The sequence below is a fragment of the Geotrypetes seraphini genome, chromosome 2 (genome assembly GCF_902459505.1).
Source record: "Geotrypetes seraphini chromosome 2, aGeoSer1.1, whole genome shotgun sequence".
In the NCBI taxonomy this organism is placed as follows: domain Eukaryota; kingdom Metazoa; phylum Chordata; class Amphibia; order Gymnophiona; family Dermophiidae; genus Geotrypetes; species Geotrypetes seraphini.
This window is the reverse complement of record NC_047085.1, coordinates 424239739-424259112: the sequence shown is the minus strand read 5'-3', so window position 1 is coordinate 424259112 and position 19374 is coordinate 424239739. Positions and strand designations below refer to the sequence as shown.

At 44.0% G+C, this 19374-nt stretch overlaps 1 protein-coding gene across 1 annotated transcript in view; it reads right to left on the bottom strand.

Moving 5' to 3' along the window:
- Positions 1–2857: 2857 nt before the first annotated feature.
- The window catches only part of DUS3L (dihydrouridine synthase 3 like), a 61867-nt gene continuing 45350 nt past the window's right edge, over positions 2858–19374 (bottom strand). Inside the window, exons 11-14 of the mRNA XM_033931189.1 lie at positions 18646–18721; positions 8939–9127; positions 7329–7457; positions 2858–3013 (exon numbers count right to left, since the gene is read on the bottom strand). Coding sequence (XP_033787080.1) covers positions 2941–3013; positions 7329–7457; positions 8939–9127; positions 18646–18721 — 467 coding nt within the window. The 3' untranslated portion in view covers positions 2858–2940. The remainder of the gene's footprint in view (positions 3014–7328; positions 7458–8938; positions 9128–18645; positions 18722–19374) is intronic.

The window sequence follows — 19374 nt, the reverse complement described above, 5'->3', positions numbered from 1 at the left end:
TCGTGCTGGTGGCTCCGGATTGGCCTCGACGACTGTGGTATGCGGATCCTCTTCCTTTCTTGGATGACCGTCTAACTCGGGGTCCTATTCCAATGTTCGATCCAGGTCCCTTTTGTCTTATGGCTTAGCTCTTGAAAGGGGTTGCCTAGGTAGGAAGTGGTATTCAGATAAAATGATCTCAACTCTTTTGGGGTCCTGGAGGCTTTCCACCTCTCGGGCTTTTGTGAGGGTTTGGCATCTATTTGAGGAGTGGTGTGATGCATGTGGAGTGGTCTCTTCGCATTTCCCTGCCTAACATCTTAGAGTTCTTGCAGGATGGTCTTCTTTCAGAGTTCAGCATGCGCCCTTGTCAGCCTTTCGGGGGTTATTGAAAGGTCAGTGTTTGACTGACATTCCTGATGTGATTCGCTTCTTGCGGGTGGCAAGTTGCTCAAGCCTCCCATACAACCCTCTGTTCCATCTTGGGATCGGAATCTGGTCCTATCAGTTTTAGTGTGCCCTCCTTTTGAACCGTTGGGTGACTGCTCTTTAAAGGACCTTACTCTTAAAGCGATCTTCTTAGTGGCTATTACTTCAGCTAAACATGTTTCTGAGCTGCAGGCTTTCTCTTTTAGGGCTCCCTTTTTGGAGTTTTCTAGGGAGCAGGTTGCCTTGAAGCCTGTTCCTTCCTTTCTGCCAAAGGTAGTTTCTCCTTTTCATGTCAATCAGGCAGTGGTCCTCCTGATGTTGGGTAGCTGGAAGGGCTCTTCTGAGCAAAGACAGCTGCACAAGTTGGATGTCAGTCAGGTCCTTTGCTCTTATGTGCAGAGGACCCAGGAGAACAGGAAATCAGATCATCTCTTTGTCCTTCTAGCAGGTCCTCGTAAGGGGGATGGAGCTTCTAAGGCTACTGTTGTGCGCTGGATCAAGGAGATTATTGCTTCCGCTTATCTTCTGAAGAAGCCTGTCCCAAAATTTCTTAAGGCTCATTCCATTAGGGGTCAGGCAGCTTCTTGTGCTGAATCTTCTCTGGTGCCTCCAGTGGATATTTACAAGGCTGCAGTTGGTCTTCTCTGCATGCCTTTGTAAGACACTACCATGTGGATGTTCAAGCATGTGTTCTGGTGTCGGCCCTTCAGGGGTCCCACCCTTAATGGGTACTGCTTTGGTACATCCCGTTCGTAAGGACTATACTAGTCTACCAAGTGATACAGAAGGAAAAATTAGGTTCTTACCTGCTAATTTTCCTTCTATTAGCTTGTAGACTGGTATAGTCCCCCCACCCTGTCTGTCTTTGTGCGGTGATTGTGGGTTTTAGAAATTTTCTAGGGCCGGGGAGAAGTAAGCTCAGCTGGTGAGCTATGGGGATGTTTTCTATACCAGGATTAAGTTCTATATATGTTCCAACAATAGTTTATAAGTATTTGTTGTTTTTTCCACTCCTGTTCGGAGTGTGTTATACTGTTTTCAGTGGAAGCCTTTCCTAGGTTCTGCTTGGCTATTCGGCAGTCTGAGTTGCTGGGCAGATTCGAGCCTGATATACTTCCCCCTCTGTAGTTGTTTTTTTTGGGGGAAAGGGGGAAACCCCCCCCATAGTTTAGCATGTTCACACCTCTCTCCAGCCTTCCTCCTGGTGTCCTAGCCTTACCTAGTGGTCTAGCGGGCTTTCGGGGCAGGAGCGATCTTCCTACACTCCTGCCCCGTGCAGATTGCCAATAGGAAATGGTTGCTGTGAGCTCCTGTTGAACTCACGGCAGTCATTTTCTATTGGCGATCTGCACGGGGCAGGAGCGTAGGAAGATCACTCCTGCCCCGAAAGCCTGCTAGACCACTATTGAAGGCAGGGGTGGGACTAGAAGATATTCATTGTTCGGCTGTACCCTTATCCCCTGCAAATACCAAGGGAGAAGTGTATACAAGTTTGTGCTCAGTCTCCACCTGCTGGTAGTAGTGAGGCATCTAATCCATTCATAAGGACTATACCAGTCTACACGCTAACAGAAAGAAAATTAGCAGGTAAGAACCTAATTTCTCCTGCACACTTTATTTGTAGTTTTCTGGTGCTTCCCCCAGTATATGGGCAGGCATGAAATACTCTTTCTACCACCATCCTACAGCCCTCCATCCCCCCCCCTGCACAAATATACACCAGCAATTTTGTTTTTACACCTTCCCTCACTTACTCCATCTTTATTCAAGCCCCCTTCCTGCACATACACATCAGGCACTTTTTTCCAGCCCTCCCCCATGTTATCTGTACATTTTGTAATCCACTTGGGTATAAGTGGAATATAAGATTTTGTTTTGTTTTTTAAACAGCTCTCTCTGCACCTTTACTGGCTTCAGTGCAGGACAAGGAGTTGCTGCCCAGCAGCACATTGGGGGCTGTTTCCTATTCCTCTGCTATCCTGGGCCTGACTGTTCCTTTGAGCCATACAGGCCTCTGTACAGCAGAAACAGCTGGGGACAAAGGTAGCAGACAGCAGGTTCATGTGTTGCTGGGAAGCTCATCCTTGTGCTACACTGAAGCTGGTGAAAGTACAGGATACAGGAAAGCAGACTACACAGAATTCTGCACTGACTCTGTTGTGCAAGTGTTCCCCCAGATGTAAAAATTAAGTTGTAGGCCTAAAAACTGTCCTCTGAATAACTTTTTTGCCAAAGGCCAACAACTTTATCTTATGCAGTACCTACCTCTAGGGAAAGTTACTGAAACTAAAGTAGAAGCAGTAATCCATTTTCTGTTTGTAAATGAACATGTACAAATTGATACATCTATGTACTCTGATGTGTTCATTAGCCTTAGCAGGTATCAGCTGTCCTGGCCAGATACCAGCAATATTTCAGTATGGGGAATAATGCACACCAGGCAACAACAAACAACCATAAAAACTTTTATTTAAAACAGGATTATAATTAGTTCATCACTTGGCTGTAACAGAAAAGCTCCTCACTAATTCCTTACTTGTAGGAATTGGCTTTATGTTTCGGGAGGAAGGTGAAGCTTGGAGGTACAGGTCCCAAAAGCATCTCACTGTAACAAGGAAAATGGTTTAAAAATTGAGAGCGTGAACATCTAAATATATCCATACACTTTACTGAGATTACTTCCTCTGACAGATGTATCCTGTTGTAAAGCAATTGGCTATTTTTGCTAAAAATTTCTCTTTTGCTTAGTCCAGGCCAGTAGTTCCGTTAGGTTTGCAGAAAATGCTTTAGCTACATCTTGGCATTAAAGCAGCTGGCTGTTCTGCTTGAAGTGCTAGTAGAGTGTGTTACCAAATTTAGCACTAAAGTATACAAAATAAAAATATCCAGGCTGTATAGCAAAGCAGAGCCACTGCAGTGGATGAGATGCAGAGAGTAAGAATACCTTAAAACAAAATAAACCTTGTTGCTTGAAAAAGCAGTTCAGATATGTTTCCTGGATTCAGAGGTGGAGGCTCTAACAGGTGGAGCCAACTCTTATCATTGCTTGCTCTTTTTATAGCGATGAAATCAAAACAAGACCTGATTATAATGTAAACCAGTGCAGAGAGAGTGAAAATCTCTTATAAGGTATGCTCAGTTTACCGTCCAGTCATTGCATATGTGGTTCAAATTCTGAGCATACCTTATAAGATTTTCACTCTCTCTGCACTGGTTTACATTATAGTCAGGTCTTGTTTTGATTTCATATACATATTTTGACTGACTTTTGCTATAACACTGTCCCTGTGTGTAGTGTGAACAAAGTTGTACCTTTTTATAGCGACGGCAGCAAGAAGCTTCCTCCACCCAAGAAGCAAGGGTATTAAAGGGATGATTTCCCTCAGGCACTACTCCCTAAAAAATCCAACTTACTTAAATTTCTCACAGCTCTCCCTCATCACTAAGTTCTGTCCTTTCCAACAACTTCTCATGCCACCTGTGATCTCTTCACACTGACAGAGATTGAAGAACTTGCACTCAAAATCTTCACCTCTCTGTCATCTTCTCATGTTGACAGACTTCACAAAACTCCTTCCCTGAGCCAAGGAAACACTCCATATTTCTCTGCTCAGAAGACATGATACAGTTATGAACAGCCTGCTCTGTCTCACAACATATCATCAAGCACTGAGAGAAAAATCACACAGATCAAAATACCAGTGTCACTAAATACAAAACTACCCAATTTATATGAAGTGTAATATAAAAAAAAAAAAGTCAATACTGGTGCCAAGTGCCATCCAACATAAAGGCAGGAATCTTCAATATGGAAGCAGTGCATTAAACCTGAGTAATAGTGTGTGACAAGTTTCAATTTGTTCGGTGCAATCAGTTGAGAGAAGGTATGTTTAAAAGTGAATTGTAAATTATGGATCACAAACAATATGAAATTTTGTTTCAAAAAAGTGCTAAAGAAACATTCAGTGTTAAAATCAGTTTATGGTGATGCTGTAGTGACCATGAAGATGGTTTTACAAATGGTTCAAGCAATGGTTGTGAATCAAATGAGGAGGAGCGATCGGTATGTCCTTCATCAAAAAAACAAGAGAATGTTGAAAGAGTAAGCAAAATGATTCAATCAAACAGGCGATTAACCATTAGGGGAATTTCTGAGGATCTTAACATCACATATGGTTTCATTCAGAACATAAGGTGAGTGAGTATAACCTAAAAAATGGGCAAACGATCATCATAATGCTTCTAGTACAGTAATTTCTGTCAAAAAAAACCATTATGGTGTGTTATCCACCTTATTCACTGGATCTGGCACCGTGCAACTTCTGGCTCTTCCCCAAAGTTAAAATGACCATAAAAGGTAAACGTTTTGAATTAGTTTAGGACATTGAGGCAACTAAAGACACTCATGAAAGAGGATGTCCAGAGCTGCTTCAGAAAGTGGCAAGAACGATAGGATAAGTATGTTCCAAGTGTGTGGGGGGGGGGGGGGGGGGATTAATGGCAATGTGTCTAATTTTTTTTTTTTAATTATTATAATAGAAAACATTCACTATATTTTTTGATCATACCCTGTATATGGGTTACAAATGCTTCATTTAGGGGTAAAAATCCAAAAACAATTTAACAAGCAGGAGAGGCATTCAACCAGGTAGTGCTTATGTCATCTAAGACCATACAAAGCAAACCGGCCAGTGGAGGGGCACAGGGTTTGAAGGCATGTCAGTACCAGCAATAGAAAAACATGGCAGATAAAGGCTAAATAGCCCATCCAGTCTACCTATCCTCAGCACTATCTCCCCCCCCCCCCCCTCTCCCTAAGAGGTCCCATGTACCTGTCCCAAGCTTTCTTGAACTCAGACACAATCTTTGTTTCCACCACCTCTATGGGAAGACTATTCCACGCATCTACCAACCTATCAGTAAAAAAGTATTTCCTTAGCCAATCACCACTTAATCTCACTCTAGTTTCCTTTCAATTGAAAGAGACTCTCCTCGTGTATTCATGTCACATAGGTATTTAAACATCTCTATCATATCTTCCCTCTCCTACCTTTCCTCCAAAGTATACAGATTGAGATCTTTAAGTCTGTCCCCGTTCATCTTATAAACATAGTAGACCAACCATTTTAGTTAACTTCCTCTGGACCAACTCCATCCTATTTATATCTCTTTGAAAGTGTGGTCTCCAGAATTGTACACAATATCCTAAAAGAGGTCTCACCAGAGTCACCTCCTTTTTCCCACTGGCCATTCTGCTTCCTATGCACTTCAAGCATCCTTCGCCATCGCCTTTTCAACCTTAAGCTCTTCTTTCCTGCTCTTTCCTGCACTAAAGTTCTTCATCCTTAAACTACTGTTCCCTTGGGTTTTTGCAGCCGAAATGCATGACTTTGCATTTCTTAGCATTAAATATTAGCTGCCAAATTTCAGAACATTCCTCAAGCTTCACTCATGTTTTTCACACCATTTGTGACCAACGATGGGGGGTCACATATTAACATAAAATATTGTACTTATATTACTGTGTGATATTTGGTCCTGTTTTATCAATTGACATTTAAATGCCAAATAACCACACCCACACACAATAACTCTTAACCAAGACTGTATGGAAGTGAAATCGGTGGGGTGGAGCAGTAACATGTAAGGATCTGGAAGACATGCTTTAATGTTTATGCACAACCAGTTGATGCTCCTTCCTCTCTTTCTCTTCTTAACCTCCAGCTTACATAATTCCACTCTGTCATCATCTTGTTTGTTTTCATTGCCTCTCTTAGCTCTTCCCACATCTCCAACTCTTGCTGTCTATGCCCCACTCCCCATGTAAACTGAAGCAAAATGGCCTCCACAAGTATGGGAGTAGCATGATTCACAATGGAGGATTGTGAAAGTGCTGCCCTTCTGCTTCCTGGGGCTGTCTCCTCTTCCTCTGCAGACTTTATTCCTAATAAAGAAGGCCATACAACACAAAGACAAAGAGGTGGCAGCCTAATCCATTTTCCCTGATCCCTTGTAGTCCATGTACTAGTTTCAAGACTAGTTACCCTTCCTTCTCCTCAACTTCCATGAAACAGATGCAACAAGTTACTTGCAAAAAGATGCAATCAGTGCTGGCAATAGACACATCAAATGGAATAAGACTGGCTCTTCCACAGGCAGAAGCAGTTTATTTCATGCAATTTAGACTCTCTTCTCTCATGTGGCGACAGTAGTTTGGCTACGTACTCTTCACAGACTTCCAAATACTTCCAGACTATGGCACAAAGCCTCAGCTGTATATTTATATATTCATGCCTGGATTCTACTTATGAGGCCCAAATTTAGGCTTGTGTCTGAGATGCATAAGCAATCTAATTGTCTAACAAGCTGTTAACTATCAATAATGGGACACCAACAACTAAATTACTGATGTTAACCGACATCAATTAGGATTTGCACATGCATCTGGCTGCACACTAGAATGCTGGGTGCCTAAATTCCATAGTGTGAAACCCAAAAGAGGATGTGAGCATGGGTGGGTTAGAGGCATTCCAAAATGTTGCATGCAGTGTTAAAGAATAATGGATTTGCGCATTCAGCTCAGGCACCAGGATTTACATCAGGTTTCAGCAGTAGTAAGACTGGTAGCCAGAGAATTAGCCTTAAGTGCTATTCTATAAAGGGCATGCACATTCTTTTGTAGTGCCCATTTTTGAACCCCATTATAGCATTCCCCTGACACTACTGCACAGTATAGTCCCTCCACTAGGATGCAGAGGAGATAGCTACTTCACCAGATAAGAGGGTCAATTAAATCTATATCTAGAGCTGGATAGATAGATAATATAGATATTATTATATATATATGAAAACTACCTGGTTTAGAACAATTTCAGCTAAGTCAGTCCCTTGGCATTTTCATCCATATTGGAATGCATTACCTTATTTTGATCCAGTCTGACACATTTTGACTAGCCATTAAAGTCTCCAAGTAATCTCTGCCCATGTAATATGGTGGTCGCTCATTGATTTTCTGAGGTATGTGCTCCAACAGTCCAACCGGAATGTATCTGAATTCCAAATAAAAGGATGCGCGACAGTGAACAGAATATCAAATCCATGCTAAAGATAGAACAAATGTCTGGACTCCAGCTCAGTTCTCTAGCTGATGGGCACGGCCAGCTCACCATGAGTAAAGGCGCTTGAACAGGCATTTAACAAATACACTGTTCCTGGGCTCCTAGCTCCTCATTTTATGCTCTCCACTTAGAATTTGAGTTTTAGTTGCAGGTTGGGTTATACTGTGGTTCATGGGTGGGTGATCTGCGGCCTATCATTGAATTTTATGCCGACTGTGAGACTATGAAGTATACACAAAAAACAGCCTGCACAAATGTCATTAACCAGAGTTTTGTTGTCAGTGGAGCTGCTGTTTGACTATGTTAGCAACTGTTTGGAAGGACAGAAGTTTATGAACCACTGCCCAGACTTGATTATGGTCAAATTCTTCTGTAACAAATCGTTATAGCAAACAAATATACTGCTAATGGCCCATGAAGGATATGTTTTTTGTAGTCCTCTTAAAATCTAGCCACGAGCCCCTAATATAGACCATTTTGGGAAAAAATGTATATGCTCATTCAGTCCAAAACAAAAGAAAAACTGCAGATCAAAATGTACAAGATGCAGGCTATGTTTATATGTTCATTCAGTCATCATACTGAGTTTTGTTGACAGTGAACTATGTGGTACATTTATTCATCTTCTGTGTGCGGCCAGCTAGGGATAGTACTGAAATTTATGTGGCAAGCTGCATATAAATATTGCCCACCCCTGCAGTAGCGACACCAAGCTCACCCAAGAGACCAGCTTTCAAGAGAGAAGGCTCCGTGTGACAGCCCATACTTCTTTTGCCACCCTGAAAATGGAGCATGAAGGGAGGGAAGCTCGCTACTGGTATTGCAGGGTGCAGAACACTGCTACTACAGCCTAAAGAAGTACCACTCTAGTCTACATTCAGGGCGGTTAGTCAGACATCAACCTGAAGTTAACACTGCACGCAGGTAGAAATTGATGTGTGAAGGGGTCAAAGAAGGTTCTGCTAAGTTGATTCATAGAGCTTTTATATTTGCTTTGCAAGCCCAACTAGAATCTGTAGCACAGCTCACCTTCTAAATATCCTGGTTTGTTCAGCTTTAAAAGCATAATACAAACTAAAGTACAGCATCTACAGAACTACAATATACCCCATGGTTGGACATTATAATTCTGACAACATTTAGAGAACCCCTTCTTTAGCTTAACACTCTGCCACCTGACAGGAGAGGGTAAGGCTTGAGGGGTTTGTTCACCAGCACAAAAATAAATCTTAAATCCCACAGGAGTAGTGATGCTATTGTATCCATATGCAGTTAATTCAACTGGACACACTAGTTATATGCAAAACCAGTTCATCTTTGAATTTCAAAAACCCATACCCTGCCAGGAAAGAGAAGCACAACCCAACAGCCAGCACACAGCATTGATATGTTTTGCCAGGAAGAGTTCTTACCTGCACAAAAACGATAACCATTCCAGTAAAAAACGCCTGGTTTTCTCCACCCCTTGGGTATCTGAGCCCCAGTGCTCCAGCCCATTATTTGTAAAATCTTTCAGAATCTCAAATCTTTCTGTGGAGGAAATGTCCCAGTGTCGTTGCTCCTTAATTTCAGTGAACAGCCAAGGCTTGACTAGCGCCCCTCTGTAAATCAACCAAAAAAAGACCCAGGTAAATGTATTTGCAGTGGTTTATCTTTATAAACACAAGCTAAGACTTAATTCCCACTGTCCAGACTTTATTATGGTCAAATTCTTCTGTAACAAATCTTTATAGCAAACAAATTCACTGTTAATGACCCATGAGGGATATGTTTTCTGTGGTCCTCTTAAAACCTAGCCATGAGCCCCTAATATAGAGAAGTATCACCATAATAACTAACTCCAAAGATATTTTGTAAAATCTGTACAGGGAAACTGCTATCAAGGAAACGGTTGCATTGTAACTATGAACACTCACCCCTATAATACTGCATATGGATAAAATAACAGGCAAATGACATGGCCAACAGCCAAGCCATTTGAATGAACTACAATGGTACTTCGGTGCTGTCTTCCTTTTTTCCGTCTCATCTGCAGCTTCCTGGACTGATTCAAGCACAGTGAGACTCTGCAGTCCTCTAAAGCTATGTTGAAACTTTATCAATAGCCCTGGAATCCAATTACAGGCCCATAGCGAGCATCTCCCTATTCACTAAGCTACAGGAAGGATTGGTGAACCTGGAACTAGTGAACTATTTAGACAAATTTAACATTCTTAGTGAACATCAATCAGGATTCAGAAAAGGTTTCAGCACTGAGACAGTTTTAGCATCTATCCTTAATCACCTTTATGGTCTTTTTAGCAGAGGCACAAGTGCTCTGATTTTACAACTAGATCTTAGTAGTGCTTTCGATTTAGTTGACAATGAAAATAATGCTACAATGCCTAGACACAATGGGGCTTTCGGGAAAAGTAAAAAAGTGGTTCCAGGGCTTCCAAAAAAAAAGATCATATCGAGTGGCTGGTGATGGGAATTACTCTAGCCCATGGAAAAACCCTTTGGGGTGCCCCAGGGCTCCCCATTATCGTCAACACTATTCAACATTTACATCTCATCTTTAGGACATCTATTGCAAAAGTTAAACTTAAACTATTACATATATGCGGATGATATTTCTATTCTAATTCCCTTGAATAGCATAACTAATGAAATTTTAGATCACATCTCTCATATAATGACTGAAATTGACAAAAACTGAAAATGACAATCAACTTCAAACTGAAACTAAATACAGAAATGACAAAAATTTTCTTGGCAAGCCCAAAGGACAAAATTACCAGAACATCGCTACATCTAAATGGTCACGAATACCTAATTTCTAAAACTATAAAAATACTGGGAGTCACACTAGACACACATCTGACAATGGTTGACCATACAAACATAGTGGTGAAGAAATGCTTTTGCACACTATGGAAATTAAGGGCCATTAAAAAATACTTTGACCCTACATCCTTTAGATTACTGGTGCAGTCTCTGACTATCAATACTGGACTACTGCAATATCGTTTATCTGGGTATCCCAAAGAAAACAGTACGAAAATTAAGAATAGTACCAAACACAGCAGTTCACCTTATATTTGGATTGAAGGAAAGTGACCACATTAGCCCCTACTACAAACTGTTACACTGGTTGCCAATGGAGGTGCAAATAATGTTCAAGTTTGCTTGTATTTGTTTCAAGCAGGCCTGGGGACTAGCGCCTTCCTATCTTCTACCATATTTCATGCTACACAACCCCACACGGTCAACCAGAAACTGTAACATATTTGCATACCCAAGGATCACCGGCTGTAAATATAAATCCTTTTTGGACAGGATTTTCATGTTTCAAGCAAGCAAACAGCAGACCTGGCTGGGTAACTATATCAATGGAGCCAGGCTGACCTACGGTGCCTTTCGGAGAGTAATTAAAACTGTACTATTTGACAGATTTATCTCCTAACAGAAGCCACACTAAATAGCACAGTTACTTACCATAACAGTTGTTATCCAGGGACAGCAGGCAGATATTCCCACACATGGGTGACGTCACCAACGGAGCCCCGCAGCGGACAGCCTCGAAAGCAAACTTGCTTGAAGATCTCGAGCTTTCGAGTGCTGCATCGCGCATGCGCGCATGCCTTCCCGCCCGAACCAGGGGGTGCCTCTCTTGTGAGGATCCTCAGTTCAGATACCAAGCCAAGAAGCCAACCAGGGGAGGTGGGTGGGTTGTGGGAATATCTTCCTGCTGTCCCTGGATAACAACTGTTACGGTAAGTAACTGTGCTTTATCCCAGGACAAGCAGTCAGCATATTCCCACACATGGGTGACCTCCAAGTTAAATAAAAAGGGAGGAGGGAAGTTGGCAATTTATGAAAAAAGATTTTGCAAAACAGATTGGCCAAAATGGCCATCCCTCCTGGATAAAGAATCCAGACAGTAATGAGAGGTGAAAGTATGAACCGAGGACCAAGTGGCAGCCTTGCAAATTTCCTCAATAGGTGTTGATATGAGGAAAGCGACAGAAGCCGCCATAGCTCTAACTTTGTGGCCCGTCACTCGACCTTGCAGAGGAAGACCATCCTGAGCATAGCAGAAAGAAATGCAAGCAGCCATCCAGTTGGAGATGGTACGCTTAGAGACAGGACGTCCCAACCTATTCGGATCAAAAGAGATGAAAAGTTGAGGAGATGTTCTGTGAGGTTGAGTACGTTGAAGGTAAAACGCCAACGCACGTTTACAGTCCAAAGTATGCAGAGACGCCTCACCGGGATGAGAATGCGGCTTAGGAAAAAATACCGGGAGAACAATAGATTGATTGATATGAAAATCTGATACTACTTTAGGTAAGAATTTTGGATGTGTACGGAGAACCACCTTATCATGGTGAAAAACTGTGAAAGGTGGGTCCGAGACTAACGCTTGCAATTCACTGACTCGACGTGCAGAAGTGAGGGCAATTAAGAATACAGCTTTCCAAGTGAGATATTTAAAATGAGCCAAATCAATAGGTTCAAATGGAGGTTTCATCAGTTGAGCTAGAACAACATTAAGATCCCATACAACAGGAGGCGGTTTGATAGGTTGATGAAGGTTAAAAAGGCCCTTCATAAAACGCGCGACCAGAGGATGTGCTGAGAGCAGTTTCCCATCCAGAGGTTGATGAAAAGCAGCAATCGCACTAAGATGAACTCTAATAGATGTGGATTGAAGTCCTGACTGAGATAAATGAAGCAAATAATCCAGAACTGAAGCCAAAGAAGAAGATTTTGGCTGAAGACGACGAGCGGAACACCAAGTCGAAAATCTAGTCCACTTCTGGCCATAACATTGACGAGTGGACGACTTCCTGGAAGCCAGAAAAACATCTTGAACAGACTGAGAGAATTGAGAAGGATCTGTTATGCAGAAAGGAACCATGCCGTCAAGTGAAGAGACTGCAGGTTGGGATGAAGTAAAGACCCCTGACTCTGAGTGAGCAGAGAAGGAAAAACCGGTAGCAGAAGAGGTTCCCTGATGCTGAGTTGAAGAAGAAGAGAGAACCAAGGTTGTCGGGGCCACCGAGGCGCTATGAGAATCATCGTGGCATGGTCCGACTTTAGTTTGACAAGAGTTCTGAGAATCAGAGGAAACGGAGGGAAGGCATAAAGAAACTGACCCCTCCAGTCCAGAAGAAAAGCATCCGCCTCGAGACGAAGAGGCGAGAAAATGCGGGAGCAAAACAGAGGCAGTTTGAAGTTGTCGGGTGACGCAAAGAGGTCCACCCGATGAGTTCCCCAGCGCAGAAATACTTGACGAAGTGTGGGGGAGTTGAGTGTCCATTCGTGAGGTTGAAGCAGACGACTCAGTTTGTCTGCAAGACAATTCTGTTGACCCTGAATATATACAGCGCGAAGAAGAATGTTGTGAGAAATCGCCCAATGCCACAACCTCAGAGCTTCCTGACAAAGGGAGTGAGATCCCGTTCCGCCTTGTTTGTTGACATAATACATGGCTACTTGATTGTCCGTCTGAACCAGGACTACTTGATCGTGAAGGAGGTGCAGAAAAGCTTTGAGAGCAAGAAAAATCACTCTGAGTTCCAACAGATTGATGTGACATCGACGATCTGCGGACGTCCACAACCCTTGCATACGGAGACCATCTATGTGGGCTCCCCAGGCATATTCGGACGAATCTGTTGTGAGCACTTTCTGATGAGGAAGATGAAGAAACTGCAAACCTCTGGAAAGATTGGAAGAGAGCATCCACCAGCGGAGAGACTTCTTCAATAAAGGAGTCACCGCTATATGTCGAGAAGGCGGATCTAGGGCCTGCTGCCACTGAGACGCCAGGGTCCACTGAGGAATGCGAAGGTGGAGTCTTGCAAAGGGAGTCACATGAACCGTAGATGCCATATGCCCGAGGAGGACCATCAGTTGGCGAGCCGTGAGAGTCGACAGGGAAGCTACGTGATGACAAAGGCGAAAGAGAGTTTCTTGACGATTGAGGGGGAGGAAAGCTCTCATGTGAACAGAGTCCAACACGGCGCCAATAAATTGGATGGATTGAGTTGGAACCAACTGAGATTTTGGAAAATTGATATGGAACCCCAGACTTTGAAGAAAAGAAATAGTCTGAAGGGTCGCTTGAATAACCCCTGGAAGAGAAGGGGCTTTGATAAGCCAATCGTCGAGGTAAGGAAAAACCTGAAGACCCCCGAGCACGGAGGGCTGCAGCCACCACGACTAGACACTTGGTGAAGACCCTGGGAGAGGTCGCCAAGCCAAACGGAAGAACCCTGTGCTGAATATGAAGGTTCCCCATCTTGAACCGAAGATATTTGCGAAAATTCAGATGGACAGGAATGTGAGTATAAGCCTCTTTGAGGTCCAGTGAGCACATCCAATCTCCCTGATCCATGAGAGAGTACAAGACTGGAAGAGAGAGCAAGTGAAATTTCTCTTTGACTAGAAATTTGTTGAGAGCTCGGAGATCCAGAATGGGTCGCAAATCCCCCGTCTTCTTTGGAACCAGGAAGTATCTGGAGTAAAACCCTAGATTGTGTTCGGAAGGAGGAATCTCCTCCACCGCTCGAAGGCGAAGAAGCGCCTGAGCCTCCTGAAGAAGAAGGGGGAGTTGCGAGAAACTGGAAAAACACTCTCCTGGAGGGTGATCTGGAGGCACCTGAAGCAGGCGTAGAGAGTATCCCTCGCGGATGACTGTGAGGACCCAGAGGTCCGATGTAATGGTTTCCCAGACAGATGTAAAAAGGGAAAGGCGACCTCCAATGGGTAGGGAGGAGTTCGGATGCAAGGAGGTTGGAATGCTCACCACTGGACCATCAAAAAGACGGAGCGGGTTTGGATGGAGCAGGCGTCTGAGACTTCTGAGGACACTGTTGCTGGGGCTGTCTAGGTGGAGGCCTAGAGAAAGCTGGCGTGGACTTCATAGGGTAGCGACGAGCTGGAGTCTTGTAAGCTCTAGTCGCAGGAGGCTTCGGTTTAGGGCGAAGAAGAGAGGCGAAGGAGCGTTCATGCTCAGAGAGCCTTTTTGTAGCCGCCTCAATCGAGTCATCAAAAAGCTCAGAACCTTGACACGGCAGGTTCGCTAAACGATCCTGTAAGTTGGGATCCCTGTTCACTATTCTGAGCCATGCAAGACGGCGCATGGCCACTGCAAACGCCGAGACTCTAGAAGAAAGTTCAAATGCATCATAAGATGTCTGCAACATGAAGAGATGCAATTGCGAGAGAGATTGAAGAATTTGTTTATATTCAGTAAGTCGTTCTCTGGGCCAGTCTGGGCAAAAGGATGACAACTGCTTCAAAAAGTAATTAAAATAAGAAGTGAAGACATAGTTGTAATTTAGAATTCGGTTAGTCATTATCGAATTTTGATAAAGTCTTCGCCCAAATTTATCCATAGTGCGACCTTCACGCCCTGGAGGAACCGTCGCAGACACCTTAGAAGGATGAGCCTTCTTCAGGGATGATTCCACCACTAAAGATTGGTGAGAAAGTTGTGATTTCTCAAAACCCTTGCAAGGCACAGTGCGATATCGAGACTCCAATTTAGACGGGATCGCCGTCACAGAATAAGGAGTTTCCATATTCCGCAGGAAAGTCTGCTTCAGCACCGGTGTCATGGGCAGACGCAAAGTCTCCTTTGGAGGATGGGAAAGCTCCATATCCGCCAAATATTCAGGTGTGTACTTGGAATCCGAATGCAAATCGATATTAAGGGCCTGGCCCATATCGAAAACAAACTTCGCTAAGGAAGAAGACTTCGATGTAGAGGCTTCCTGAGGAGAGGCAGAACGAGGCGCCACTGAAAAAGATGGGGAAGCCTCGCGCAAATACTGAGAAACAGGTTCTGAATCGAGACACAAAGTAATGGAGGACGCCGCACTACCAGTCAGAGGTGGAGTGGTGGAATGTTTCCGCTTAAGACTCCGAGACAGAGAAGTGCGCGGAGTGCGAGGTTTTGCAAGAGGAGACAGGTCCCGAGGCAAAAGTCTCGAAGGTGGAGTCCTCGACCTGGAATGCCTCGATGAAACAGAGGAGGCAACAGTATTCTGGGAGCGAGGCACATGCTTCGAATGAAGATCCGAAGGCCTCGAGCTCCTCGAGGAAGGAATCTTCGAAGATTTAGAGCGGTGCTTCGATCGAGGCAAAGACCTCTTAGAAGCTCGGTCAGGTGAAGAGTCCGAGGAAGAGACCCGAGATCGAGACCTGCGACGAGGGGACCGCCGACGAGGCAGAGACTGCTGCTCAGGCTGGACTTGTGAAGGCAAGGTCGAGGTCGGGACCAACTGAGCCACAATTGAGGAAATTTGCGTCGTCAAAATTGACTTGAGCATGTCCTCAAACATGGGGACAGAGACCAAGGGACTCGGAGTCACCGGAGGCCTCGTGCGTTCCAATGAGGGCGACCTCGGAGGAGAGTATTCCCTCGATTTGGAAGCACGTTTGGAGGACGGTCTAGAAGACGGAGCCGAACCTGGAGCCCCAGGTTGCGAGGTACTAGACTCCGTTGGCTTCTTAGGAATGGTACCTGAAAAGGAAGCAGGAGACTTACCCCCCAATCCAGGCTTCGAGGACACCGAGGAGGCCTTCGAGGCCGAGGCCTGCAGAGGAGGCGAAGTCGAAGTCTTCGTAGTCGAGGCTTGTCCCGAAGTGGAGGGTTTTGTAGATGCCTCGGCCGAGGCCACCGCTTTTTCGGGCTCCATTCGAGGGAAAAGCTCGAAGAACCTGTCGCAGCGGCGCTTAAAGGCACGAGGTTGAAGAGTGAGGCAGCGAAGACAGTCTTCCAGACGATGGGTCATCCCCAAGCAGAGCATACACCGACTATGGGGGTCAGTTATGGAAATAGTCCTGCCACACTGATAACACCTTTTGAACCCGGTAACAGGCCGGGACATAGAAAGGACAAAGTCTGTGTCGAGAACGAGGGAGAAAGGCCTAGGCCTCAATCTCCCAACCCGACGCAAAAAAACAAAAAGTGAAATGGTTTTTTTTTTAAAATTTTTACAAATCAGAAACGAAGCAAAAAACACAGCGACCGAACAGAAACAAAAAACTACTCAGCCACGGTGAAGAGAAGGCACAACGCTACGGGAACTAAGTCGACAAGTCTTCTCAGCTCCGCGGAAAACGTTGAACTGAGGATCCTCACAGGAGATGCGCCCCCTGGTTCGGGCGGGAAGGCACGCGCGCATGCGCGATGCAGCACTCGAAAGCTCGAGATCTTCAAGCAAGTTTGCTTTCGAGGCTGTCCGCTGCGGGGCTCCGTTGGTGACGTCACCCATGTGTGGGAATATGCTGCCTGCTTGTCCTGGGATAATTATATTTTCCTTCTGTCTATTTCTTGTGTAATATGTTGTACCTTCCCTATTTGCATTTTGTAATTCGCTGATTGTCCAGCTCTCTTCGGTGTGAACCGCCTAGAAGTCATCTGACTATGGCGATATAGAAGAATAAAGTTATTATTATTATTATTACTTATTGGCTGGTACCTAAGTTTCTGAACAACCTAAAGTAGATTCTGCTGTGGCGCAGGTGATCAGGCAAACGGCCCTTCCTAGTGAAGGGGGGTGTGATGCTTAAGGATTCTTAGGATCGCAGAATGGACATTATGTTAAAAAAAGATATTTGAAGTGGTGGTAGCCATGTCCTTTATGGCTCTTGCATGTTATTCCAGGTTGCGCAGTGCGTCCTCTGCGGAAATTCCTCCCTGTCCTCCGCTGATCATGGATGGTATGGATTATGTAGCAGACACCCTTTATGATCTCATTCAAGTCCTTGGCAAAGTCTCTGCTTTTGCAGTGTCTATGCCCTGGACTTTTTGTATCCGTAATTGGGCAGGGGACGCCTCTTCCAAGGCCATTCTGAGCAGACTTCCTTTCAAGGGCTAACTTCTCTTTGGTAAAGGCCTTGGATGATCTTATGTCCAGTGTGGCTGAGCATCGTCCTAAGTCTCTTCTTGTGAGCAGGTCTCATTGGCCAGCAGGCGGGGATCGTAGTCATTTTCGTTCCTCCTGCAGGTTTCAGAAGGGTTCTGGAGGATCTTCCTCTCAGAGATACTCCCAGGGCTACCGCCCTCATTACAACAGTTCCAATTCCAGGCAGCCTCTAGCTCCCGAGCAGTGGCTGCTCCTAAGAAGACCCAATTACGCCAGGAGTCAGTTGGAGCTTCCTTGCATTGGAGGTCACCTGTCTCAGTTTAATCAGGAATGGACTCGGGTTTCCTTGGATTAATGGGTGCTGGACATCATTCGGGAGGAGCATAAGATAGATTTCTTTTGCCTGCCTCCAGAGCTATTTCTGGATTCTCCAGTGGGAGGGCCAGAAAAAGAGAGGTTCAAGTGTGCGCTACCATGTAAGCAACTTGTATAACACAGAGAATATTCATGTTAAACAGCTGTTTAACAAATTTGTGTGCTGTACTCTGCAAAAATATCCCCCCATCCATCTTTCCTACTCTTTTCCTGAAGACAGAATCCCTAGGGGTTGAATCAAATGTTTCCAGACGAGAAACCTATTCAGCCTGCCACAAATATCTCAGATATGTTCGTACTATTCTAATTATTAACTTGGATTTTACAATAGTCAGTGACAAGCAACCACCATGGTGAATTTTTCAAAAGTAATTCCACTCAATAAAACCAAACAAACAAAGCTATGGTAATCGCTCTAACGCCCATAGGAATTTAATGGGCATCGAAGCTTTGCCGCACGGCTTTGTAAAAGAGGGAGTTAATGGAGATTTAAAACCAAAACCAAAAAGCCAGACCTCTATCCAATGAGCACTTTAGAAAAGAAGGTCTGGCAAATGCTGTTTTGTCAAACCCCCTTGTAATGATTATTACTCCTGCTTTAACCTTAATATTTCACACTAGCAGAGACCTAATGAAAAACAAACAGCCTGTTTTAGAACATAGGCACTCATCCCACCCAGCAATATTCCACTTTCTCCGTCTTTTTTTTCCTTGCAATTTGCTTGGGCAGTTACTTCACATTAGTTGCATGGAAATGCTTTTCAGAGTCACACATTAGAAAGCAGACTGCGCCCTCTCAAGGCCACACACACACACACACCCCACTACCAGTCTTCCAAAATTGAAAGAAAGCACATTGGCAAAATGTACAGACTTGCCTGGCAATCATGATACCTGACACAGCAGTCTGCATGGCTCGATTTGCATCCTCGTAAGACAAGATATCACCATTTCCTGTGGCAAAGAAAGTTTTATAGTTTATTTATTTATTTATAGCCCCCCCTTAACAAGGTGGGTTACAATACTATATTCATGATAAATATTACAAACAGCCATAAATTCAGACATATATAAATTTCATCCACATATCGTACAAATTCAGCAGTAAGATAAGTGCTCAGCATCCATACTTCATTTTGCAAAAAAGATGTCTCTTCAAAAGCTTCTTAAAAACAGTCACATCTTTTTGCTTTCTAATGTAAAATGGAATACGATTCCAAATGCTCTAGTTACTTGTAACCTTGCCTGCCTTAGAGTAGGGACCTTCAACTCCCTAACTTGAGCTGAGTGTGTGAAAGGAACAGTAACATGGAATCTGTCTTGTCTCAAAAGAAAATCTTGTATTTTAAGCTGTTCCCTAGTGCTGCCAGGAAATAATTCAGTGTGTTAAATAAGAACAGCCTTACTTTTATTTTTTTTAAAATTTTTATCCTGCAAGATACTATTTTTAGAAGAGTTGCCCTCCATCCTTGACAGTGCGGGATATAAAAAAGAAACAAGGTATCCGGTAATACAGACATATCTGAGACAATAAGTAGGCCTAAGGAACATCTGACAGGGCGGGCTTCCAAAATTATGTATCTACATACCTGAAAGAAGATTGTGAA